This window comes from Oncorhynchus keta, chromosome 11 (assembly GCF_023373465.1).
Source record: "Oncorhynchus keta strain PuntledgeMale-10-30-2019 chromosome 11, Oket_V2, whole genome shotgun sequence".
Classification (NCBI taxonomy): Eukaryota; Metazoa; Chordata; class Actinopteri; order Salmoniformes; family Salmonidae; genus Oncorhynchus; species Oncorhynchus keta.
The window spans coordinates 54,590,025-54,617,771 of NC_068431.1; the positions used below are offsets into that span (position 1 = coordinate 54,590,025).

At 43.4% G+C, this 27,747-nt stretch overlaps 1 protein-coding gene across 2 annotated transcripts in view; it reads right to left on the reverse strand.

The window, feature by feature from the left end:
- Positions 1 to 27,747, reverse strand: part of spns2 (SPNS lysolipid transporter 2, sphingosine-1-phosphate) — a 141,605-nt gene that overhangs the window by 80,682 nt on the left and 33,176 nt on the right. For both annotated transcript variants that reach the window (XM_035781343.2, XM_035781344.2), the window contains exon 2: positions 16,226 to 16,291. In XM_035781343.2, the coding sequence (XP_035637236.1) occupies positions 16,226 to 16,291 (66 nt within the window). The remainder of the gene's footprint in view (positions 1 to 16,225; positions 16,292 to 27,747) is intronic.

The following is a 27,747-nucleotide window of genomic DNA, read 5'->3' on the forward strand; positions in this document are numbered from 1 at the left end:
CCTACAAGAGGTTACAGGTTTGAACGCAGGGTGAGATCACAGAAACAGACACCAAATAGCAATGTAATGTGGAGGAAGGAAACTCAACCCAACAACATGCCTCACACTAAAGCATCAGCTGTAGAAACAGAAAATATGTAAGGCAACTGTGTAAACTGTGAATGTCAGTCCAGCTACACTCTAAAAAAGGTGCTATCTAGAACCTTAAAGGGTTCTGCAGCTGTCCCCATAGTAGAACCCTTTGAAGAACCCTTTTTTGGTTGCAGATAGAACCATTTTTTTTCTAAGAGTGTCGGCCACCAAAAGAAAGATAATACCACCACCTCTCTCATGCAGGAGCATTTGTTCCTAATGCTTTGACATTTCATCAACCTAAGAAGAGACACTTAAGAGTTTCTTAGGAACAGAGAAAGACCAAAGACATTATGAAAGAAGCCAGAAGCATGAATCAGTGCTAAGTGAAGCTCTCAAACTTTGTGACATATGACGTGACAATGCAGTGTTTTCAGTTCTCTGGGCAAGCTTAAGCTCTCACTATGTCACACTAAAAAACAGCCCATAGATTGTGAATGGATTCGAGTTTCTGGTTGGTATTGGGCCTGTGGGAAATACATACAGTATATCGAGGAGCGGAAAGAAAGAAAGAATAACCCACAAAGCAAACAGATTAGCAGAGCAAAGAACTCGTGATCAGGAGAAAGTTTAGCGCTGTGTTAAGCTTGTGAATGGAGGAAGGAAGAAGAATGCATAGAAGCATCCAGTGTCTTTTGTATAGTACCATTCATTCAACATACATGTAAGAAAGAGGCAGAATCCAACTGCTATCTAAGCCTCACCTGGCTCTCCCTTCAGAAACCAATGGGCTCCCCATTCAGACTGATTCTATGCATTCTATCGACTTCTCCACTACTTCAAAAGTATTCAGAGTTTCCACTGAGAATCTTTAAAGTAGTGTCTCTCGTCTTGACAGACTTTCGAGCCAGGTAGGTAGCGCGAGACTTTCGCTACGTCTGAAATAGCACCTCATTCCATCCATAGTGCACTGCTTTTAACCAGCCTTTGATTATGTCTCGTGAGATGACTCAAACAGAGACAAACCTTTTCCTAGTGAGGTCTCAATGGATGTGCTGCTGCCACGATGGTGCCAGAATCCCAATCAGATCATATCGCGGAAGGAAGAGGATGGAAGACACAGTGGCTTGTATAACACTGTGGAAACTGGAACGGCTCCAGAGGGTCAATCTGAAACGCCACCCGGGTATAATCAATAATCTATTGTTCTCTCCAGGTAAGAGAGTGGTGAGCTCAACATCTGGAAATGGCTGTATGAATCATGGTGCATTGTGGCTTTGGGTGGAGGGTGGAGGGTGGTGGCCCCTAATACCAGAATTAGTCTACATTATTCCAATGTTGAGTGCTAATTGCCATGATGGGGAAGCCAACATACACAACACAGCTTGGCAGAGGGAGAGAGGGATTTCCTGGATTTTTTTGTGTAACACACATAGACGACCACATGAGAGGATATCTGTGTGTCTGTCTTTGTGTGTACATTTTTTGTGGGGGATAACAAATACACTAAAACAATATGCTTACCAAGACAATACAACGATAATTCTGTTATTTTGCACTTTTGGAAAGGGGGATTTTCTCTGCCTCTCAGAAAGCCAATTTTACTGATTGCTACGAGACTCTCCCATTGGCTCACAAAGACAAAAAGGTGAGAGCCCAGGGGAAAACATCTCAAATTAGCTCATAGAGGGAAGTAGCAAAATGGGTCATGTAGGTTTTTACCAAACATCTGTGTTTGTGAGTGTGTAATTATAAAACATACAAAGAGAGAGAGTGAGAAGAGGAGGAGCAGGGTAAGAGGATTAGCAATGGTAAATGAAGGCTTTTCCCCCTCAGGACCCGAGTAAAGACACAAAGCAGACTGAGACAACACACCAGGGTCATGTTCAGAAGGCACGAAACAGAAGAAATAGTCTGAAAACGGTGTGAAACGGGGAGGTAATTGTCTTAACTTGGCCATTTTGTTCTCAAAACATTTTGTTACAGTTTTCCCGAATGAACATGACCCGGGCCTATACTAGGGATCTAATAGAGTTTGGGTGAGAGGTCTACTCCACAGTCACATTTAATAATGTTTCTGTATCTAGCATCTCATATGTATAAACTGTACTCCACACTATTCTACGGTATCTTAGTCACTTTTAAATTGTGTTTACATATTACATCACCCACTTCATTTACTGTATTGTATTCTATACTGCACCACTGACTGTTAAACAGCCATCTCCAGCACATCAGAGGCTGCTGCCTACAGACATTGATTAGGAATCACTGGCCACTTTAAGGAAATGAAACACGAGCCACTTTAATAATGTTACTCATCTCATATGTATAAACTGTACTCTATTCTACGGTATCTTAGTCACTTTAATTGTGGGCAAATATTGCATCACCCATATCACATGTATATACTGTATTCTATACTATGCCACTGTATCTTAGTCCAATGCCGCTCTGACATATATGTATATATAGTATAGTATTAATCCATTCCGTACATAGATTTACGTGTATTTTGGGTATATGTTGTGAAACTGTTAGATATTGCTTGTTAGATATTGCTGCACTGTCGGAGCTAGAAGCACAAGCATTTCACTACACCCGCAATAACATCCGCTAAACGCGTGTTATGTGACCAACACATTTGATTTAATTTCATTTTGATGTTCGACCCTGCTCCACACCCCTCTTCTTTCTCTTTCTATTGTTAAGGACCATTTATTTCTGTTTTCTGTCACAACAGAATAGGTCCATCGCCAGTCATCATTCATCACAACACTGAACCTAAAGGTGCTCAGGGATGATCTATGTCCTGTGGCTCGGCACAATGGGAAATTACAAGTTATTCTGTTGTGACCGGAAACAGAGTCTCCGGTCCTTAAAGTATCCGTAGCAATAAACGAAGAGGGTGATGTGGTTACCCTCCTCTGGCTAGTTGAGCTCATGATGCTCTAGTCAAATAGCCTCAGGGATATTTGAAATACAAAGCAATACACAGGCTGAGAGAGAATAATACTACGGCTAGAAGAGAATACATATTCACAAGACTTGGGATAAGATATCCTGATAGCTAGGCAAAAGGCTGATTGTGATATCTTATCCCTGGTCACCATACAGTAGTTCTGAAAAATAATGTATGGTAGTCTGTTGAGTTGATGTGGGCTAGTAGGTGTACTGTAATACTGTAAGTCAATGACATCTGACAGCTACTGAGGAGTTACTTAGAGTGTACAAAACATTAAGAACACCTGCTCTTTCTATGACATATAGTGAGTGACCAGGTGAATCCAGGTGAAAGCTGTGATCCCTTATTGATGACACTTGTTAAATCCATTTCAATCAGTGTAGATGGTACAATTGAGGCATGGATTGTGTACAGCATGTGCACCATTCAGAGGGTGAATGGGGCAAGAGAGCAAATGTAAGTGGCTTTGAACGGGTTATGGTCGTAGGCGCCAGGCACACCGGTTTGTGTCAAGAACTGCAACGCTGCCTTGTTTTATTTTTTTTTTTACACTCAACAGTTTCCTGTGTTTATCAAGAATGATTCACCACCCAAAGGACATCCAGCCAATATGACAACTGTGGGAAGCATTCGAGTCAACATGGTACAGCATCCCTGTGGGCCGCTTTCGACACCTTGTAGAGTCCATGCCCGAACTCAATATTAGGAAGGTGTTCCAAATGTTTGGTATACTCAGTATATAGCCTCTCCTCTCCTCTCCTCTCCTCTCCTCTCCTCTCCTCTCCTCTCCTCTCCTCTCCTCTCCTCTCCTCTCCTCTCCTCTCCTCTCCTCTCCTCTCCTCTCCTCTCCTCTCCTCTCCTCTCCCCACCACAGTGACCTGTGCACTCTCTCTAACCCCCTGTATTGTGACAGTGGTGACGGAAGTGCACCTGTGTCACTACAAACAGTAGTGTGTCGTGTTGTTGTCTGTACACCCAAACAAGGGCACTGCGTTCATCCACCTCTGGCCTGCTCGCCTCCCTACCACTGAGGAAGTACAGTTCCCGCTCAGCCCAGTCAAAACTGTTCGCTGCTCTGGCCCCCCAATGGTGGAACATACTCCCTCACGACGCCAGGACAGCGGAGTCAATCACCACCTTTCGGAGACACCTGAAACCCCACCTCTTTAAGGAATACCTAGGATAGGGTAAGTAATCCTTCTCACCCGTCCCCCCCTTTAAGATTTAGATGCACTATTGTAAAGTGACTGTTCTACTGGATGCCATAAGGTGAACACACCAATTTGTAAGTCGCTCTGGATAAGAGCGTCTGCTAAATGACTTAAATGTAAAATGTAAATGTGTCTCTCAGGTGTAGAGTTGTGGTAGCCTACTGTAGGTGTGCCAGCCAGGTTAACACACTTAGACATGCTGTGGTTGTTGTTGTCGCCCCCTTTTCTCCTTTAATTATGAATGTTCCTGACTGGCTGCGTGAGGAGGGTGTGACACTGTGGTGACATAGCAGAGCTATGATCTGGAAACTGGTCTGGATAGGCCACCTCACCTTACTGTATTGTACCTCATACATGCCTTCATTCTCCCTCAATCTTTCATTCTTACTCCCTCCCTCCCCAGTATTCCCCTTCTAAACCGATACTAAACTACACACTCATGCTTTCGGGTGAAGCTCCAAACATCCCCTACATTCCTCACATTTTTATGTTCACCGTCCAAAACATTCCAGAAATCAAACAGCTCAGACTCCTTCCTTCTTCAGAAGTGTTGGGTTACTCTTACACTCCGCGGCCTAGGAGCATGAGAGCTGCCCATGTAGGATCGTAGCCTGTTTAGGTGCAGAGGAATGCAGCGGTCGAGGATCTATATGAAAGGCAGTGGAATGGAGAACGTGTGGAGCTGCCAAGTTCGGGGTTGAAACCCCATGGTTTTTGGTGGACCAATCTGGAGTGCTGGGGAGTACTGATGGGAGTTAGCGCTCTCCTTGTGTGCATCCCAAATGACAACCTAATCCCTATGTAGTGCACTAGTTTTGACCCGACCCCTATGGGCCCTGGTCAAAAGCAGTGCACTATATAGAGAATAGGGTGCCATTCGGGACATATTCCGTGTCACCAGGAGTGGCTTTTCTGCCTGTTAGCCTTGAGTTCCCCGCCTTTCACCAGCCTCTACATTGAAGATGAGGGACCGGGGCTCTAAAAAGCCATGCTGAAATCTGAGGCCTGTGCAGGGTGCTCTCCAGATGGGCAGGATTAGCGACTGCTGCTGCCTGCTGGCTCTGGGATGGAGTATGGAGGGTGTGTAGTACGAACCATAGACATACTGGGTGCATATACATATGGCTCCAATGGGACTTACGCGTTGCTTAAAACACCAGGGATTGATTCCCAAATGGGTCACATACAGTACTTGATGTACTGTGTGTGTGAACTAAGTCACTTCAGATAAAAGTGTCTGCTAAATCACCATGCATATTATATAAAAATTACACGTGACTATACAGCACTTTCAGTACATTTGCATGCACAAAAACACTTAGTCACACACACAAATATCCTCATTCTCAGTGGGCTCAGAATGAAATGTAAGCAACAGCGTAGTAAGCTATCCTGTCATTTTCTTCTTGGGACACTTTCCCTTAGTTAGTGGCTTGTCTGTCACTGCTGTGGGATCTGACCGGCGACATATTTGTGTAGGGCGAGGAGTTTTTCTTTCCTGCCATTTTCCTGCCATAACTACAGGAGCAGGGGACTTAATGATAGGGCATGGCTGAAATGACAGAGAACAAATAAAATGTGTCCTCGTTTGAGGGTGTTTGTGTGTTTGTGTTCGCTGCCAGCCATTGATGTGTTGGACACTGGAACAAAATAACTGTGGCACACATACAAACACAGTCACACACACACATACATATACAAACACACACACACACACACACACAGAGAGACACACACTTACCCAAGTATATAACCATCCCTTTTCATGGTGAATGAAAGTCGAGGCAAATGCATACACCCCTCTATATCTCTGACCTTGACAATCTGAACACGTATGTAGCCTATGTACATAGAGCATGGCTGTTTGACCGGGGGGCTTGGAGTATTTGTTTCTGTGTTCTAAATAGCACCATACTCCCTACATAGGGGAATGCAGCAGTTGAAGTTCTATATAAAAGGCTGTGCACTACTTTTGACCCTGGTCAAAAGTAGTGCACTAAATAGGGAAAAGGGTGCCATTTGGGGTGCAAAATATATCTGTGTTCCTTATTGATCTGTTGATGTCAGTCAGAGCAGAAGAATAAACCCATCCGGCCCGGCCGTGTATGTGTGTGTGTGTGTGTGTGTGTGTGTGTGTGTGTGTGTGTGTGTGTGTGTGTGTGTGTGTGTGTGTGTGTGTGTGTGTGTGTGTGTGTGTGTGTGTGTGTATACCCAGGTCTCGAGTCAGGCAGGCAGGCTGCAGGGGTATTGATCTAGTTCAAGCTCAAGGTTCAAGGACTGGGGAGGGAAAATATCACAACGTCTGTCAATTACCATAAACAGAAACTCCATCACTCCTCCGATGACGGAAGAGAAGAAGTAATCAGGGATGAAATAGAAATAGTCTGGTCCTATTTCCAGCCCAGCTGCCTCGGAATAACACTTCCCAGTGATAGGCATACTCCGTAGATTGGCATGGAAGCATATGGCAGGAGAGGGACGAGAGGGGGCACACAGCAGACTTATTACAGCAAATAGTTGTATTTTATTAGAAAATATATAAAAATATATATTTGACGGCTGACAAATATTTGATGAAGAACCAAACATTACAACAGTCAGTTGAATTAGTCTAAATATATGATCATTAGCACATGGTTTGGAAGGCTCTGAGATATGAATCTTAATATAGCCAATAATGAAATACAAGAGGGACATGGAACCGGCTCAACATTAGAGTAGACCACTTTTGCAGCTTCAAAATGACTTAACACATATATTTGCATAATAAGTGAGACATAAGGCTATACAGTAACAAGTTCTCATAGGAATTTGGAAATTGCTTTATAATTGTATAATAATGGAGTTGTGACATAAGTGGAATAAGGACGTCACTATTCCTCGTGTACAGTAGTTACAAAGCTCTCAGCTCATTGCAATGTAATTGGTACAATGCAATTACCAAAGTATTATGGTACAACATGATAATAAAACGTTGCCCCAAAAGTAATTACAGTTTTATTACAGACACAAGAACAATTTAGTTTGAAGTGTTACTGAGAATACTAACAGTAACAAAATATGCCTATTAAAAGGGATTCTCCTGTAATTTTATATACTTTTTAGCCAGCAGTGCTAAAAGTAGCGTTCACGAGCCAAAAGTGGTCCCCAAAAATGGCATACTACGTCACATATGTGCAGACATGTTCACCACGTCATTGCTCTCTCTGACTCAATCTGCTGTGGGTGCATCATGTGCAACTTGCCAGCTAACACTCATTCAGCAAGGAGCTGAAGCTCAATGGTTGAACTCTAATTGCTACGAGGCTGGCCCACGTTGGGGAAAATGGCACAGCACAGCTTCCAGAAAAACAGTTATTTTCAAACTAGGAGTTGTGTGGCTAAATGAGGTAAGGCAGTAATTCTGCTCATTGATTAGGCATGTATGAACTGCACATTGACACATCCAGCCCAAAGCGGGAGGTTTAACATTTTTTGTTGTTGTTGTGATATCCAATCGGTAGTTACTGTCTTGTCCCATCACAGCAACTGCCGTACCGACTCAGGAAAGGCGAAGGTCGAGAGCCATGTGTCCCCCGAAATACAACCCTGCCAAGCCGCACTGCTTCTTGACACACTGCTCGCTTAACTTGGAAGCCAGCCGCACCAGTGTGTCAGAGGAAACACAGTACAACTGGCAACCGAAGTCAACTTGCATTGGCCGTGCCCGCCACAAGGAGTCGCTAGAGCACGATGGGACAAGGACATCCCGGCCGGCCGGCCAAACCCTCCCCTAACCCGGATGACACTGGGCCAATTATATGCTTCCTCATGGGTCTCCCGGTCGCGGCCGGCTGCGACGCAGCCTGGGTTCGAACCCGGTTCTGTAGTGACGCTTTAGACATCTGCACCACTCTACAGTCGCCAAAGTTATGGAGAATGTCTAAGTGTCGAAAGGAAACCTTCTTGAATAAACTACAGCCAAGGTAGGTGGAAAATCAAGTTAGATTGTATTAGGATTAAACTATCGCTTTTAAATATCTTATAGTTTGTGTTTTAAACAACAACATTTTCCTCTCAGATGGACAAAGAGGTTAAACGTTTTTTCAGGTATCATAAAAAGGTAAGTTTTAAGTTTTTCAGTAGCATGTTGAAAGAGCGGTACAGTAGTTGAGCATCACAACTTCTTTATAGTTATCTGTATAAAATATAAATGTTTCATTGATTTGACTTGATTATGGGGCAATGAACATTCGGGAGTATAGACAGAAATGTATTGTGAAGATCAAATGACTGTTAGATGGATTGGAATAGTGTAGAAGATTGTGTGAGCTCTATTCATTTTCTTTACATTTTGAAGTTCCGGATATAGACCTCCATTAGTTGGAATCAGCCAATCCAATAGTTTCTTAAAAGCAGTAATTTCCTTAAAAGTAGTTACTTCTGAGATCTGTATTCAAACCCACACACACACACACACACACACACACACACACACACACACACACACACACACACACACACACACACAAATTAGGGCTGTGGGTGGGGTGGGGGGAAAACTGATAGGGCATTTACCACAGGTCAGATCTAGAGGATTTCCGCCCAGTGGCTCCTCATCTCGTCTCATCGTGCCCTTGTTTAAATTGGCTCTGATCTCCTGATTGGATTGGCAGCCACTCCGTGAGAGAGAGTTTTGGCTCGGGGACAGGAAATGAAGGGGGAGGGAGGGGGACGAGAGCGTAGGAGGGGTGCCAATCATCTTTTGGCAGCTCCCCTCCTCGGAGACGTGGCCTGGTAACAGAGCCGCAGAGGGATGGATGAGAGAAAGAGAGAGAGAGAGTGAGCCCTATAGCTAAGGGTTAGTCAGAGCTGACCCCAATATACAAACACGCTCACTCACGCACACACACACTAGACCACCACAACCATGGTGTGTCAGTCCACTAAGAGTTAATTAGCCTCAGCATTACCCCCTACAGTAGTAAAGATGAATCACGATGAGTCGGAAATCAAAGGGGAGAAAGACCATGTCAGTATGTAGGGTTGCACAATATACCAAAACTAGAACATGAAAAACATGTTTTGTGTTACTTTCAGTACTTCTGTCTACTGATTGAGATTGGATGAAGTCTATAGATCAGCGCAGCCGATATCCCTTTATATCACGTGTGCACAGTTCATGAATCTTGCCTACTCTTCCACATTACTAAATAGCCTTCCATGAGGAACCACTGAAATCACTGGGAGTCCGGGCTGCATCACCATTCATGTTGCACAGAAGTTAACACACTTGATTAATGCAACATAGCATGTAGACATTTTGAAACTGTGTGTAAATGACACCATGGGTCTTAAAGAGACAGCGCACACTTTAATAAAATTAGAGATCGCTTCTTCTATGAAAATGTTGTTGATCAGTACAATAAAATAGAAGGTAAACAGATTGTGTTTCATCTGTAGCCCCATGAAATCTGCCAAAACAAGCTCAATTCAGCTGTATTGTGAATAGGCCTAGGCTACATCTTGATTGAACCAGTTTATCAATAGAGATTTACCATTCAAATAAATGATTACCATTATGTTGTTATGTAATTAGATTGTAAAATTTTAAAAAAGCTAATTGATTGTATGATTGTATAATTGATTTGTTAATGCATACATTAAAAAAACATGTCAATGTAATTCATGATAATGAACTCAAAATATGTTTCTGGACAAAGTGCCAATCTGTGATTTATTTTTGTTGCCTTGGTATGATTTTGGTATCACTTTGGTATCAAGTATTGTGATGGTATTGAGTATAGTGTTACTAAATCTGGTATCGAAGTCGAAATTCCGCTATCGTGACAACACTATAACTTGCAAACACTGACAAACAAAGACACTGAACCTCCACAGAGCTGCTATGAAGTACAGTGAGTGTACAAAACATTAAAAACATGACAGACTGACCGGTGAATCCAGGTGAAAGCTACGATCCCTTATTAAGAGGCTGAATGGGCAAGACAAAAGATTTAAGTACCTTTGAAACGGAGTATGGTAGTACGTGCCCGGCACACCGGCTTGTGTCAAGACTTGCCATGCTGCTAGGTTTTTCACGCTCAACCGTTTCTCATGTGTATTAAGAATGGTCGACCACCCAAAGGAAATCCAGCCAACTTGACACAACTATGGCAAGCATTGGAGTCAACATGGGCCAGCATCACTGTGGAGCTCTTTCGACACCTTGTCGAGTCAATGCCCTGACGAATTGAGGCTGCTCTGAGGGCAAAAGGGTGTGAGGTGCAACTCAATATTAGGAAGGTGTTCTTAATGTTTTGTATACTCAGTGTTTTTTGTAACCGAGCTATTCCTTAGCCGTCTCAGTCGGGGCCAGAGCCCTTGAACTCCAGATAAATGCTTTTGTTTTCATCTGGGAATCTGTGCTGGGTGATTAAATCTCACAGCTCGCAGCCATGCAGGCTGCACAGAGGGAGTGTTACGCAGGTGTCACCATTTATTTTACTTTCTTTACCCTCTCCTCTCTTTGTCTTTCGACCCTCTCCTCCCTTTGTCTTTCTTGTCTCTCTCGCTCCATCTCTGTGTCGGTCTTTCCCTCCCTCCCTCCCTCCCTCCCTCCTTCCCTCTCTCTGTCTTTCTCCCCCTCCATCGGAATATGACTCTCTGAATCTCTCTGTTGCCACAGACTCCTTTTCTGTGAGGTGTCCATCAGAGTGACAGCAGAGCAGCAACAGCTGCCAACCAGAGCTGAGAGGACAGCATGTCTTTTCATGCATAATCACTTGCAGACAGACCACGGCAGGGAGAGAAGGATGGACAGTGAGACACCATCCCCCCCCAAAAAACGTGAAATGTGCAGCTTAAAATGTAAAATATTTTGTTTCACATGTGAGGTTAAACTTCACGTGAAAACATATTTTCTAATTTATTACATTTTGAGTTCCCCACCTTTTCTCATGTGAGGAAAATAACATTTTTTTCACCTCATGTGAATTGAAGTTTCACATGTGGAATTGCACATTCAAAATCACATTGGCAGTTTCACATGTAAGAAAAATTCCACATGTACAAATATCACTTTCCCATGTGGAAATTCACATGTGTGGGTGAAATAGTGTTATTTTCCTCACATGTGAAAAGGTGGTGTTAACATGTTGCAGTAGCAAATTCTGTAATGCCATTCTGTAAAAAGGTTTATTAGCCTACCTGAGTATAATAGTGCGTTAAAAATAGTTATTTCCTATTTCCATTAGTATTAACAAAATCAAAGTGTCACTATTTTCTTTCTATAAAAAAAATCTTCAATTACTGCTCAATTTGAGCAAATTAATCCAGTGATTAACCCGATAAAAATGTTAAGCGTTTGCATTTTGAATTGAACAGTCAATATTCTTAGATTGAGTGAAAATAATAATAAATATGCATTGGAAAAGAAACCCAGTCTGGTCTTTGGTCTGATGGTCAAGACAATGGCTTCTCCCATGGGAGACCAGGGTTCTATAATCCCACCAGTTACAAAGCACATGTGAAGTTTAGAATATCACATGTGAAATGTTGGGAAACCCTGTGAAAAACATGCATTAAAATTCATGTGAAACTTCACGTGTTCTAAAGCCATGTCTGACTCATGTAAATAAGTGATTTGTTCACATACCAGATGTGTCCGAAAAACATTTATTTTTTCCCCTGTATGTTTTAGTAAGGGACAGAGAGGGAGAGGAAAACGAGATGGGGAAGAGGGAGTGAGAAAGAGGACTGCAGAGTTAAGAGGGAGCGAACGAGAGAGGGGATAGAGGGAGAGAGACTAAAGCTAGAGAGAGGAGAAAGAAGAGATATAGGTAGAGAAGAAAGACAGATAGGGAAAGAGAACGAAAGTCGGGGGGGCAGCAAACGAGGGAACGAAAGAGTGGAACGAAGGTATAGAGAGAGACACCGGAAAATGAGAGCAGCTGTGAGGCAGCCAACAGACAACACAGCTGATCAAGCAATGATCGCAATGATATAGGAGTTACCAGAGTCCTATAACCATCTCGAATGTAGAGTAACTCAAGCCTGTGACAAACACTGTCCATAAACATATAAAGTTGGCCACACTTGCGACAGCCCCAGTTGCTAAGGGGTTTCAGGGTCAGAGCCACAACTCTAAGCCTCAGATCCTAAACCTTTATCCTCTCTTATCCACAAGAAAATCACAGGCATTAAATGTAAGTCCAGAAATGGGATATTGAGAAAATCTCCTGACTGAGAGAGAGAGAAAGACAGAGAGGTGAGAAGACTGTATGTGGGTTAGGATCGGAGAGATTAAAAAAAAAATGTGAGCTGTATGTATGATGTGAGTATGTTAGTTAGTGGGGCTCAGAGAGCTGAGGGACTTCACAGCTCCAATGAATGGAAGAACTTCCCAGTTCCACCTGTGGCCCCATTCCTCAGTAAGTGTCTGGCCAGGCTGACACTCTGGTAAGGCTGGCTAGGCCTGGCTGTGTGTGTGTGTGTGTGTGTGGGTGTCGTGTTGCAAACTGAGACAGGACTGGGGTGGGCAGCCAGGCAGGGGACAGACGGAGGGAGCAGGGCACAGACACAGTCAACCTGACAGAGGTTGTGTCCCAAATGGCACCCTATTCCCTTTATAGTGCACTACTTTTGACCAGGGCCCATAAGGTTCAGGCCAAAAGTAGTGCGCTTTCTAGGGAATAGAGTGCCAATTTGGGACGCAAGAAAAACAGTCTGTCTGCAACCTGGCAGTGATGAGTGGAGGACAGCCTGCAAAACCAGGACGGACACTGGTCGGCTCCACCACACATTCATCCACCCAAGATGTATCCCAACTGAACATAAAACCTGCCCACATAAAAGATCAGTAATAATTAGTGGTTGCAGTCTGGAGAAACTGCACAGACACTAACCAGCTCCTTATTCACCCACCCAACATCTCACCACTTTTAAAACCCTGCCAATATACGAGACTATCCATAATGGATAATAACAATACAGGATGCTTCCCACTAGGTCCAATTGTCTGAGGAGAAATCCACACAAAGCACACATTCCTCTGTCTGCAGGCTCACCAACCAACAGAGCCTCCAGGCTCCTTCCAAACCTGTAGAAGGTGTAACATCATCCATGACCAAAGAGCCATAGGTCGTTCTCCCGCTCGCAGCACTCTGTCTTCATTTTGGCCATAACCTCAGATTCATTAGCTAGGAGACCTAATAGAGGCCTGTCATATCCAAATGGGGGCTTCCCTGTGATCTGACCGGTCTTCTCCTCTCATCAGGAATGACAGCTCGTGTTAGACCTGCTCTGTTCTTTCTGTGAGCAGCACATTCCTGGGGGGCGCTGATCTGATGGACAGGCGTGAGCACCTGGGGCCAGAACACATGCCGTACTACCATACATCACCTGAGTGAAATCAACAGGATACCTGATCATCTTACACAGGGCCTCCACACTCTCTTTGTGCCTCACCCCTCAGGGAGTTACGTCACACACACACCTATTAAGGTGTGAACACACACGTACGCACACGCACACACACCTACCAACACACACACACACCTCTAAATGTTTTGCTTTGTGTAATAACATTTTAACTTTGGTGTTGCCCCATAACTTGAGAAAGGTTACACCTTTCCACATGTTGAGTTGTGTGTGAACTTTAAAACACTATTACAGACATAACCGCATGCAAAATGCAAATACTGTCGGGAACTTCGGCAGGTTTAAGCAGCAGCTCTAGTGGCCAGTGAGGCCACTCTCTTCTCCAGAGTGGGCACAAAGCAATCGAGGAAAACCAGCCACAGTTCCAATATTCAACACTTTGTCAGCCCAGAGATAACCCAAAGCTCCTCATCCACAGCCAAAGAAAAAGGCTGAGCAAAACCGAACCGGAACTCAAACAGAGCTCTCATAAATAGACCAGTCAGTAACACTAGTTTGAGAAGTGACCGCAGCAGTACATGGTCACTGCTCTCTGAGGTGTGAATATAGTGAAGGTTAGCTGGGATCAGAGAGGGGCTGAATCAACTCTTCGCACATCACCCACTTACCTCTACTTGCCCAACAATGACCTACGTGGGCAGTTTGGACTACCAGGTGTGGGTGGAAGTTGCCAAGGAGCTCACATAGTGGGCGATTGTTCTCTCGTACCCTCTGGAGTGTGTGTGTGTGTGTGTGTGTGTGTGTGTGTGTGTGTGTGTGTGTGTGTGTGTGTGTGTGTGTGTGTGTGTGTGTGTGTGTGTGTGTGTGTGTGTGTGTGTGTGTGTGTGTGTGTGTGTGTGTGTGTGTGTGTGTGTGTGAGAGAGATATATATATAGAGATATAGAGATGTAGGGGGTGAGGGGGTAGAGGATATAACAGCACACATGGACACCTACATACAACACCCTGTGATCACCCGCCAACCCCCTAGAGCAGTTGTTCTCAAACCTTTCCTCAGGACCCCCAGTCATTCCATGCATTTGATCTATTCCAGAGCTCGCACACCTGATTCAACTTGTCAACTAATCATCAAGCCCTTGACTAGGCAGGGGTCCCTGAGGGGAGATTTGAGAACCACTGCCCTAGCCAGCCGTTCACACGTAGGTTCCCAGTCTGGTCGTGGCTGCTCTCAGCGGTCAGAGTTTTGGCCGGCTGCATTCCTCAGGCCAGCGAGAGACTGGGGTCAGCTGGAGATCAGGGGACATGCCACACCCCTCAGTCTGGCCCAAGACAGGACAGGCACACACACACACACACACAGCTTTTAGCCCCAGCTACAGACAGCAGACAGGGGCAGAGGGCAGCTGTGGGTGCCATTCCACTTACTGACTGTGTGTAGGAGTGAGAGTATGCTTGCATTAGTTGTGCTGTTTGCATTATGTGCTGTGTGTTCTGCATGTGTATGGGTTTTGTTAATTCAGCAACGGCAAAACTGCAACAACAAGTACAACTGGGATTGAATTTCCTGTTTGCTATGTCAAGTCTGTTGATGGATGGGCGAAACGCTATCAACCATGCACACTTCATCAAACACGACTTCACTTATGGGGGCATAAATCAGTTCACAGTTGTCTTTGAAGAATCCGATTGTTCACCCATCACCTGAGAAATAATGGACACTGTGGGTGCCACTGTGAGATTTTTTTTAACTCAAATCCATGACATTCAGCTTTAGGAGATACAGAATGTGCTAGGTCACAATAGCCTTCGCGTTGAAAGGTCAACTCAAACTCCAGAAAATGCCAGCCCTCCTCCTGATGCCAAACTAATAGCATGTACCTTTCCCTCACAAAAGTTGGATTCAGTAAGGTCTATAGGAGCAGGAAACCCCGCCCAGAGCCCCCAGCCTCCAACCCGCTGCCGCTCAACACTGTTTTCATTTTCACTGGGCTGCCTACTGGCGGAACTCATGGAGCTCAGAAATAACCCATTCATACGGTCTTAACCGTCTACAACCTACATCATTGGAACAGATCCATTGCGACTAGGTTATTGACCATGCAAAATGTTGCTGCAAATGTCAGACCCTTAAAGGCTAAAACATATTGGGGGAATTCATAAAGCTTGCATTCACTACATTGCAATATTCGGTTAATGTTTATTACTACACGTGCATGATAACTTTTATTATGCTTTCTACCTGTCTACTCAAGGAGGGTCGTTTTGGCTGGCTGTCAATGAGCAAGGCGGAAGGGGCATAAGCCACCATCCCAAAATGAGCCACTGTGTCTGTTGTTGACCCGGTCCGTCTTCCGGTTTAGTTACAGTCAATTGCACAGGCTGCAGGGAGGAGGAGGGAGGATGAGGTATAGGGGAGAGGAAAGGGAGGAGAGGGCTGGAGGCAGTAGGAGACTTTTATCCTTTTGTTGTCCCAATCTAAGACGCCTAAGAGCAGCTTAGCGTGGACAGGTAATGGGCCTGACCTTCTTGTCGTGAGAGGAGGAGGAGGTTTGAGTGGATGTTTGAGCTGGCTAATCGTCGTTACATATGTGTCATTAAGGGATCAGGAGAGACTTACCTGTTTGCAACAAGCCCACTCCACTGTCCGATACATTGAAGTGTCTCTGGATGTCGAGCAAAACCCCTGCACAACAGAGTGAGAAGAAAGAGAGAGGGGAGGACAGCGATTAGTATTGTGTGGCAATGGTTGCGGTACAATAACCATACACATTATCATGAATATTTAATTGTTTTAATAACAGTTGAATGAATTTGGTTTGTGGGCTTGTGGTGGTTCTCTTTTATAGCTGCAGCAAGAATACTGTATTAAGGAGAGTAATACAGTATTAAGTGCTCTCTTGGCTGGCACACAGACAGTTCTAAACACTAAGATGGTGTTGTCTGCAGGGGGTTAGTGAAGGTGGCCAGGTGCCCTTTTAACACACACACACACACACACACACACACACACACACACACACACACACACACACACACACACACACACACACGTTTTTTTCCTTCTCTGTAACCGGAGGACAGTTATGCACACCGGTATGGCGGAAAGGAAATTCCAGAGAGAGGATCACGAACAGAACAGAGCTCTTAGTCTATAGTGAGAACTTAATGAGGTGCAAGGCACTCTGTAGGGATCGAAAGACTGAGCTCAAGATATGTGAACAGCTGAATCTTGTCGTCATGACATTACTAAGACACTGCTTGTATCTCTCTAACCAATGGTGAGATTGAGATATTCACCTGTAAATCAGAGAAATAAAGATGGACGTTGTGCGACAGCAATATGACAACTAGCACATTTGTTGATTGTATAGTCAACTACTACCAGTGTCAGCTACTACCAGTGCCCGTTCAATAACAGAGATCTTTCTCAAAATAATTATCCTCGCCTGATTTCCTTATCTCAATCGTTCATATCCTCCTGAGCCTTTCCCTACACATAACATACTACAGTGCTGTGTTTGGGCTCAGTGTGTGAGACTGACTGACAGGCTGGTCTGAGCAGAACAGAACTCATGAATATAGAGTAGCAGTAACAGCAGCATCCCCAACATCCTAACAGCAGCAGCCACTGGCCCGGTATTATAGCATGATGCATATCTTTTTGCAAAAGACATGCGTATTAAACAAAAGGTTTTTAACTAGGCAAGTCAGTTAAGAACAAATTCTTATTTACAACGACAGCCCACCCCGGCCAAACCGGGACGACGCTGGGACAATTGTGCGCCGCCCTATGGGACTCCAATCACGGCTGGGTGTGATAAGCCTGGAATCAAACCGGGGACTGTAGTAACACCTCTTGCTTAGACCGATGCGCCACTTGGGAGCCCTATAAACTGATACCAGGTTGTATTTAATTATGCACTGCAGACCTCATCTGAACTCAAAGTCAGAGGGACTCTCTCATAAATAGAATGAGATTCTACTAATATGTTCTCTACCCAAACTGTCTACACTACAGTAACACTCAAACTATATTTAAAATGCTGTGTGTTTTGACAATATTAATTTACTGGAGAGGGAGGAAGACTAAAGAGAAGTGACAAGCACATTCTTAAAGTATATTACCTGATTCATTTGATTGAGTGGCCAAGGTTGAGGTTTCTATCCTCGGGCATTGTCATCACTCCATTCATTTGTCAACAGATATAGTATAGGGCAGATTTAAAAGGCAGCGAGGAGCGAGGTCTGGGCAGGTGCAGCTGGGGCTCTGAGCAGAGCAGGGACATAAGTGACATTCCTGTCACATGAGACAAGCCACCTGCTCCGATTCTCACACTTCAATCTGCATTCCGGCACCACTGCAACACCAACAAGCCGCAGCACTGAGGCTGGGTTCTCTCTAGGTTGGAACGACACACACATAAGGACTTCCATATCAATGTAGCATGGTTACTGCTCGGTTGGTGCAAGGTAAAACTGGGAGTGGATTTAATTTGGCTAACAACCCATTTCCTTTCAACATTGAACGACACAGAGGCCGAGACAGGGACAGACAGACACATACACACATTGGCCGTTTGCTCTATTCTTGTTCAGTACAGACAGGTCGGCTCTCCCTTGTCTAGCCTGTCAAACATCGCCACGGTGACAGAGCTGTCACTCCGCTGAGGCTGTGCTCTAATTAGCCTGCCGGAAACACACACACACACTCAGTGGGCCCGCTGGGAGGGGGATCCCTGTGCCAGATGGTGGAACGTCCCTCCCGAGCAGAGTCAGCACCTGCCTGCCTGGTACCACACCCTACCCGTCCCCTCTCGCTCGCTCGCACACACACACACACACACACACACACACACACACACACACACACACACACACACACACACACACAATTACTGTACACCCTCCTACTAACCCTGCCCCCCATTACACCACCACCTCACTGGGGTGAATGAGTGCAGGACCAATTTAGCCTCTGTGTGGGTGTACATGTGCATAAGTGTGACCGACTGACTGATCTTGGCCCTACATGCTCCCTAATAGATTGCTGTGAAAATGTATATTTAAGTCTTTTGGGGCCAACTCACATGGAAGTGACATATTTTCTTTCAGATATGCAACAGTCACTATTATGTAAATGTTGTGTAAATACAGACCATAGTGTGTATAACAATCAACCAGACTGTTCAAGTGGGCAAGTGTTTGACACAAATGTATTCAGATAAAAGCACACCATCCATTAAATTGAGTGCAGGTGTAATGTTGTATAATGTCGTGAAGTAATTGTTGTATTGTATTGAGTGCAGGTATACAGGTGTGATGATCTGTGTTATGGGCTGTCTTAATCTACGAGATTGCAGACAGAAAGCTGCAGTGTGTTTGTGCAGCAGCATATCAGGCTAAATGTATCTTCACTCTCAACGGGAGCTTTCAGTTTTACGGGCAGCTTCATGGTTTCAGACTGCGTATCTGAGGTTTGCCCTTGCCCTCAATTCAATCTCTCTTCCTCTCCTTCCAGCTTTCCTCCCTCCTTATCCTCGCCTTCCTTTCTCATCATCCTCCTCTCATCCTTCCTCTTTTCTTCTTTGCTCATTATCGCCCTTTATAACCGGACCACCCTGTATCTATCTGTGTTTGGTGGGCACTGACATGGCTCTGACCAAAATCACCTAAAATACCACAAAAACATTGTCTGAGATGTTTAATTTCTATACAAGACAAGTAATTTGTCCTACATTAGCTGAAGGAGTCATGATGAAATATATTTGACTGAGGTACCACTAACAGCACGCCAGTCTCTACCCGTCTCCCGCCTTAGTGGCGCCAGGGCTAGAGTTGCCATGGTAACGTCGCGTGGGCACACAAGGAGGAAAGGTCAAGAGACGGTGGCAAGAGGATGTCAGCTTGCGAAATCCTCAGGACTTACAAATCACCAGCCTCTTCCCTCTCCTCTCACTCTGTCTCTCTCTGTCTGCCTCCTGTGCTCTAGGCCTATATTTGACTGCATTATATTTGACTGCATCTATATCTATTGTTGTCTGGCTTGGGTTCACTCTTTCTCTCTCTCCAGGTGTTTGTGAGGAGAATATAATGTATCTTACCACGTGCTCAGTGAAATTACACTACACGAAGTCAATAACTTGCTTGTAACAGATGACATTCATATTCTGACTATCTCTGAAACTCACATAAATAATACCTTTGATGATACAGTGGTTATAACATCTACCGAAAATGGAAGCAGTGTTGCTGTCTATATTCAGAACCACAATCCTGTAAAGCTTAGAGACGATCTAATGTTAAACACTGTTGAAATAATATGGCTACAGGTTCATCTGCCTCACCTAAAGCCCATTCTTGTGGGAAGCTGCTATAGACCACCAAGTGCTAACAGTCAGTGTCTGGATAACGTGTGTGAAATGCTTGATAATGTACTGTATGTGATATAAACAGAGAAGTATATTTTCTGAATGATTTAAATATTGACTGGCTATCATCAAGCTGCCCACTCAGGAAAAAGCTGCTAATTGTAACCAGTGCCTGCAAACTTGATCAGGTTGTCAGTCAACCTACCAGGGTAGTTACAAACAGCACAGGAATTAAATCAACATGTATTGATCACATTTTTACTAACACTGCAGATATTTGCTTTAACCTGTTACTCCTACCCCCTACTTTTTCGAACATTCTGTTAAAAATCGCGCAAAACATTTCAGCGCCCTGCTGCTCATGCCAGGAATATAGTATATGCATATGATTAGTATGTGTGGATAGAAAACACTCAGACGTTTATAAAACTGGTTAAATCACGGCGGTGACTATAACAGAACGTGCGTTTCATCGAAAAGCGCAGGAAAATCTGATCACTGAAAATGGAAATATATATCCATCCGCCACTTCAACCCATTGATAAAGGCGAACCACAATAAATGGGGCTGAGGTTGCAATACCTACAGCTTCCACACGATGTCAACAGTCTTGTCATTTGCCTAGGCTTTGTTTCTTGGTCAAACGAAGAAGAGACAAGCCATTTCTTCAGGTCTCTGACCAGATATTTTGGTTGAGATTTACCCGGACATTATTTCCAGACGGACAGCTAAAGAATATACATCGCCTCGTGATCAATTTGGTCGCTTATTAACGTGTACTAATACCTAAAGTTGCATTACAAAAGTATTTCGAAGTGTTTTGTGAAAGTTTATCGTCAACTTTTTTAATTTTAAAAAATGACGTTACGTTATAAGACGCTTTTTTTTCAGTTTATCACACAGTCTTCATAGATCGATATCTAGGCTATATATGGACCGATTTAATTGAAAAAAAGACCCAATAGTGATTATGGGACATCTAGGAGTGCCAACAAAGAAGATGGTCAAAGGTAATGAATGTTTTATATTTTATTTGTGCGGTTTGTGTAGCGCCGACTATGCTAATTATTTTGTTTACGTCCCCTGCGGGTCTTTTGGGGTGTTACATGCTATCAGATAATAGCTTCTCATGCTTTCGCCGAAAAGCATTTTAAAAATCTGACTTGTTGCCTGGATTCACAACGAGTGTAGCTTTAATTCAATACCCTGCATGTGTATTTTAATGAACGTTTGCGTTTTAACTAGTACTATTAGCATTTAGCGTAGTGCATTTGCATTTCCAGATGTCTAGATGGGACGCCTGCGTGTCAGGTAGGAGCAAGAGGTTAAAGCAGTATCCATAGGATGTAGTGATCACAATATAATAGCCATATCTAGGAAAACCAAAGTTCTAATATAGTGTATAAGAGGTCATACAAGAATACGTTTTTGCCAGTCTGTGATGTATAAAAAGGAGCAACTAGACGCTGCACTTGAAGCATTTATGAAATTACTATTTACTAATAAGCCCGCATCCATTAAGAAAATGACTGTAAAAACTGTTAAATCCCTTTGGATTTATGGGGGAATTGAACAATTGTATGGTTGAAGAGGGGTGAAGCAAAAGGTATGGCAATTAATTCTGGCAGCCCAACTGATTGGCAAAAAATTAAGAAATCATGTGACTAAACTAAATAAAAAGAAACTACACAACGAAACAAAGATAAATTATATAAAGAATGATAGTAAAAAGACTTCAGTGCAGCTTTTGACATTATCGACCATGGTCTGCTGCTGGAAAAACGTATCTGTTATGGCTTTACACCCCCTGCTATAATGTGGATAAAGAATTACTTGTCTAACAGAACACAGAGGCTGTTCTTTAATGGAAGCCCATCAAATATAATCCAGTTAGAATCAGGAAGTCCCCAGGGTAGCTGTTTAGGCCCCTTGCTTTTTTCCATTTTTAATAATGACATGCCACTGACTTTGAGTAAAGCCAGAGTGTCTATGTATGCGGATGACTTAACACTATACATGTCAGCTACTACAGCGACTGAAATGACTGCAACACTCATCACGGAGCTGAATGGTTAGCAAGGAATAAGATAGCCCTAAATATTTAAAAAAACATATATATATGCCATTTAGCAGACGCTTTTATCCAAAGCGACTTACAGTCATGTGACTTACAGTCATGTGTGCACACATTCTACGTATGGGTGGTCCCGGGAATCGAACCCACTACCCTGGCGTTACAAGCGCAATGCTCTACCAACTGTGCTACAGAAGGACCATATTTCTAAAACTAAAACCATTGTATTTGGAACAAAACTTTTTGAAATAATTTTGTAATAAATAATGTGGAAATTGAGCAAGTTGAGATGACTAAAGTGCTTGGAGTAATCCTAGATTGTAAACTGTCATGGTCAAAACATATTGATGCTCTAGTAGCTAAGATGGGAAGAAGTCTGTCTATAATAAAGCGATGCTCTGCCTTTTTAACAACACTATCAACAAGGCAGGTCCTACAGGCTAGAGTTTTGTCACAGCTTGACTACTGTTCAGTCATGTGGTCAGGTGCCACAAAAAAGGACTTGACTACTGTTCAGTCGTGTGGTCAAAAAAGGACTTGACTACTGTTCAGTCGTGTGGTCAAAAAAGGACTTAGGAAAATTGCAATTGGCTCAGAACAGGGCAGCACGGCTGGCCCTTGGATGTACACAGAAAGCTAATATTAATAATATGCATGTCAATCTCTCCTGGCTGAAAGCGGAGGAGAGATTGACTTCATCACTACTTTTAGTTATGAGAGGTATTGACATGTTGAATGCACCGAGCTGTCTGTCTAAACTACTGGCACACAGCTCGGACACTCATGCATGCCCCCCAAGACATGCCACAAGAGGTCTCTTCACAGTCCCCAAGTACAGAACAGACTATGGGAGGCACACAGTACTACATAGAGCCATGACTACTAACTATGACTACTTTATTCCACATCAAGTAACTGATGCAAGCAGTAAAATTAGATTTAAAAAACAGATAAAAAAAAAACACTGTGAAGCAACACAAACATTGGCACAGACACATGCGCACACACACACACACACACACACACACACACACACACACACACACACACACACACACACACACACACACACACACACACACACACACACACACACACACACACACACACACGCGCACTATACATACTAGAGATCGACCGATTATGATTGTTCAGCGCCGATATCGATTATTGGAGGACCAAAAAAATGCTGATACCGATTAATCGGACGATTAAATATTCCCACTTAAGAAGTTTTAGGTTGTAGTTATTATAGGAATTATAGGACTGTTTCTCTCTATACCGTTTGAATTTCATATAACTTTGACTATTGGATATTATTATAGGCACGGTAGCATTGCCAGCCTAATCTCGGGAGTTGATAGGCTTAAAGTCATAAACAGCGCTGTGCTTCAAGCATTGTGCTTGTTTGAATGAACGCTTACAAGCCTGCTGCTGCCCACCAACGCTCAGTCAGACTGCTCTGTCAAATATCAAATCATAGACTAAATTATAATAATATTAAACACACAGAAATACGAGCCGTAGGTCATTAATATGGTCAAATCTGGAAACTATAATTTCTAACAAACCGCTTATTCTTTCAGTGAAATACGGAACCTTTCCATATTTTATTGAACGGGTGGCAAAGTCTAAATATTGCTGTTACATTGCACAATCTTCAATGTTATGTCATAATTATGGCAAATTAATGACAGTCTTTGTTAGGAAGAAATGGTCTTCACACAGTTCGCAACGAGCCAGGTGGCCCAAACTGCTGCATACTGTATACCGACGCGAATGCGCTTTTGTCAAATCATCACCCATTTGGCGAAGTAGGCTGTGATTCGATGATAAATTAACAGGCACCGCATGGATTATATGCAACGCAGGACAACCATGTGTAGTTAACTAGTGATTATGTTAATATTGATTGCTTTTTATAAGATTATGCTTGCTAGCAACTTACCTTGGCTCTTTGCTGCACTCGCGTAACAGGTAGTCAGCCTGCCACGCAGTCTCCTCGTGGATTGCAATGTAATTGGCCATAATCGGCGTCCAAAAATGCTGATTAATCAGTCGACCTCTAATACATACACATGTATTTAGTACTGCAGATATTTGGTAGTGGTGAAGTAGGGGCCTGAGGGCACACAGTGTGTTGTGAAATCTGTGAATGTATTGTAATGTTTTAAAATTGTATAAACCGCCTTAATTCTGCTGGACCCCAGGAAGAGTAAAAGGGATCCATACGAAATACAAATACAAACAATGGGATGAATTTTGCTCGATACAAAAGGATAACCAACTCATCGCAGTGCTGCCACAAAAAAATGGAGGGGGCAATTACTTTAAAGAAAAAGTTATGAATTAGTATGTTTGCCACCAATAAAATGTATAAATGGCTTAAAATTACTAATTTTAATTGTAAAATGTATCAGTTTCCCTATGACAACTATACCGCATAAAATTCAAGATAGTTGGGAACAGGATTTCGATGTCCCAATACCATGGCATCGGGTTTATGAACTGATATACAAAATAACAAGTTCAGACATTATATAAAATTCTCGATACAAAAATAATGCTCAGTATATGGGGCATTGAACAGTCAGAGCAGTTTAGACTGCTATGTGGAAACAGAATCAATAGAGCATCTTTTAAGTACTGTTCATCAGTGGCTTGTTTTTGGAGTCTGGTCCAGGAGTGGTTATGTCATAATATCAGGGCGAGGTTGGACCCACAAACTGTATTGTTGGGGGTTTTGGAGGACCACTGTCAGTCAATAGGAAATATCATTGTGCTCTTGGGTCATTTTTTTAAATTTGGGGGGCAATTTCGGCAGAAATATTTCAGATGGGGAGGTTCAAGACCCTGCCAGCATCTCAGGTCGCCCCCACTGACCAGAGCACCCACTGATGGGAGCAGCCATTTGTATTGTCTTTTTATTGTATTGTTGATGTTTTAATAAAAAATGACAAATGTGATTCATTTCACGGAAAAAACACAGCTCAGCTAGGTCAACTCTCCATGGGCTGTTTTCAGTCTATACTTGGGTGCATTTAATACAAATTGCCTCAATGCAGCATCACAGGTGTCAGGCCTCCAGGGCCCTGTGTATTTAATGTACTATGCCAGTCCCGTGACACTGCTGGCATAGGGGTATGGCAGGAATGCAGAAGTTCCTGATAACACATCATCCACTTCCAGCTAAACTACAGTCAGCTTCTCACGAAGCTGCTGCAGATGAGAGCCTGCAGCAATACCTCAGTATTGTACTCTAAAAGCTTCTTTGTAGGCCACTCCCTCTGAGAAATAAGACTTCACACACACACACACACACACACACACACACACACACACACACACACACACACACACACACACACACACACACACACACACACACACACACACACACACACACACACACACACACACACACACACACAATGAACAAGCCTAAGGGACAACAAATACAAAGTTTGGGACGTTTCAGAAGTAAAGTTTTTTTCCTGGTGCAACCTGTCATGTTGGCTCTGTAGTTGTCCATAGGGAATTCCCAGCCTTTCAGGTGTAACAAATGAGCTCTCTGATAAAAAAAAATGTATTGTTTAATGCAGAGGACTAAAAAAATTCCAGGACTACATTTAAACTGTATCGAACAGATAGAAGACACGTTGCTATCAAGTAAACCAATACATTTTTGTTAGGGAACCCAATTACAGATGAAGACACTGAAAGTTTACTGGAGTTGCCTGTGACATTGACAGAATGCTATATGTCTCTACCGATACGATATTAGGACGACTGAAACAGCCCTGTCTGTGTGCAGTGTAGACCTGACACTTATTCAGACCTCATATAATGGATGCCTTCACGAGAGCTGCTTTGAATGGGGCTTTATAGGCTTTTACAACAGTCTCACAGACTGTCACAGAAAGAAAAACAGTGAACAGAGTGAACAGTGAAAAGTTTATTTTGAAATGTGTTATAAATATCTACATTGAATATATTATGAATATTTTACACATCATACAGTGTTTGATTTTACAAAAAAGTGGCCTCCCTCACTGGGAATAACAGTAAGAGAGGATAGTTAGGTGAGTTTAGGTCATGGACTATAGCCCTAGTCTGTAAAACAGCTTCATTAGGAATAAGAGAAAATGATCTTGGGCCATAGGCGATAGATCAGTAGCAGAGGATCTGCCTGGGTTCCGGCCAGGAGAGGAGAGGAAACTACTGGGACATACTGATCTCTCTGGCGCTTACCGAACTGTACGGTCTGCTATCCAGACTACTATCCGTATGTAACTTCACCTTCCAGAAAGAGGAACTATCCTCAAACATGGCTTTTCTGTGAGACTGTTGTACACACACGTGGCGTCTCACAAAAATTGCATTCAAAGCAATAGTCATAAAGAAGGCCTACGGTACTGTCATTTTCAGGGATGTTTCGGAAAGGCAATTTCTGTGTTCTAGATGTCTATCATGTTTATTGGAGGTGGTGTTGTAAATGTTGATTTGCCTGTTTTGCATAGAAGCCTGATTGTTCACTGACAATCTTGTTCACCCTCAAATTGTTACATTCTTTGAAACCAATAGCGGAATGGAGAACTCAAATCCAGATGAGATTTGAGAAGAGTTTACTATATGTACTGTATGTAATGCAGCTCTGTGAGGACTGTTGGTTTTTGGGGGGTATGAATCATACACTGCCAGTCCTAAATCGTCCTTTGGGACACCTTACACACACACCAGAGGAGGCCAATGGGAGGAATATAGGAGGACGGGCTTATTGTATTGGCTGGAATGAATTTTTTTTATTTTTAATTTTACCTTTATTTAACCAGGCAAGTCAGTTAAGAACACATTCTTATTTTTAATAACGGCCTGGGAACAGTGGGTTAACTGCCTGTTCAGGGGCAGAACGACAGATGTGTACCTTGTCAGCTCGGGGGTTTGAACTCGCAACCTTCCGGTTACTAGTCCAACGCTCTAACCACTAGGCTACCCTGCCGCCCCAAACATGGAACAAACATGAGGTTTCCATCCAGATATGTTTGATACCGTTCCAGTTATTCCATTTCAGCCATTACAATGAGCCCGTCCTTCTATAGCTCACCCCACCAGCCTCCTCTGACACACACACACACACACACACACACACACACACACATATTCTTTCTCCACACACACACACGCAAAAAAAACAGCCCATCAGCTTGCAGACCTACTTCATTTTCCAATCCCCACCAGGGACCCATGGATCTCCAGCCCAACGCTTCTATTTCCGACACTCTGGAACTAGGCTAAGAGGAGGATGGGAAAAGAGACCCATTTAGCAACCAGAGTGAAGTGTAGTGTGTGTGTCTGTCTGTCTTTGTCTGTGTGTCTGCAGAGAGAAGTGTGTAAAAGGGAAGAGAGTTGAAGAAGGAGAGGATAGAGGGGGGAGAGAGGTGGATACATCAGGTCAGGCAGAACTCAAAACCTCTCTTGCCAAGCCTATATTTCCATAGTGTTTGTAACGCTACTCCTCGTGGTAGTATCTTACTTCCCCTTTCACTCAATATTCCTTATTCTCCCTCAGCTGCTCTCTGAGTGAGCTGCTCTGTCTGAGCTCTGGATGGAAGTAATTCATTCTCCCCACTGTTACAAGGGTTACGTTCCAAACGGCACCCTATTCCCTATACATTGCACTACTGTTGACCAGGGCCC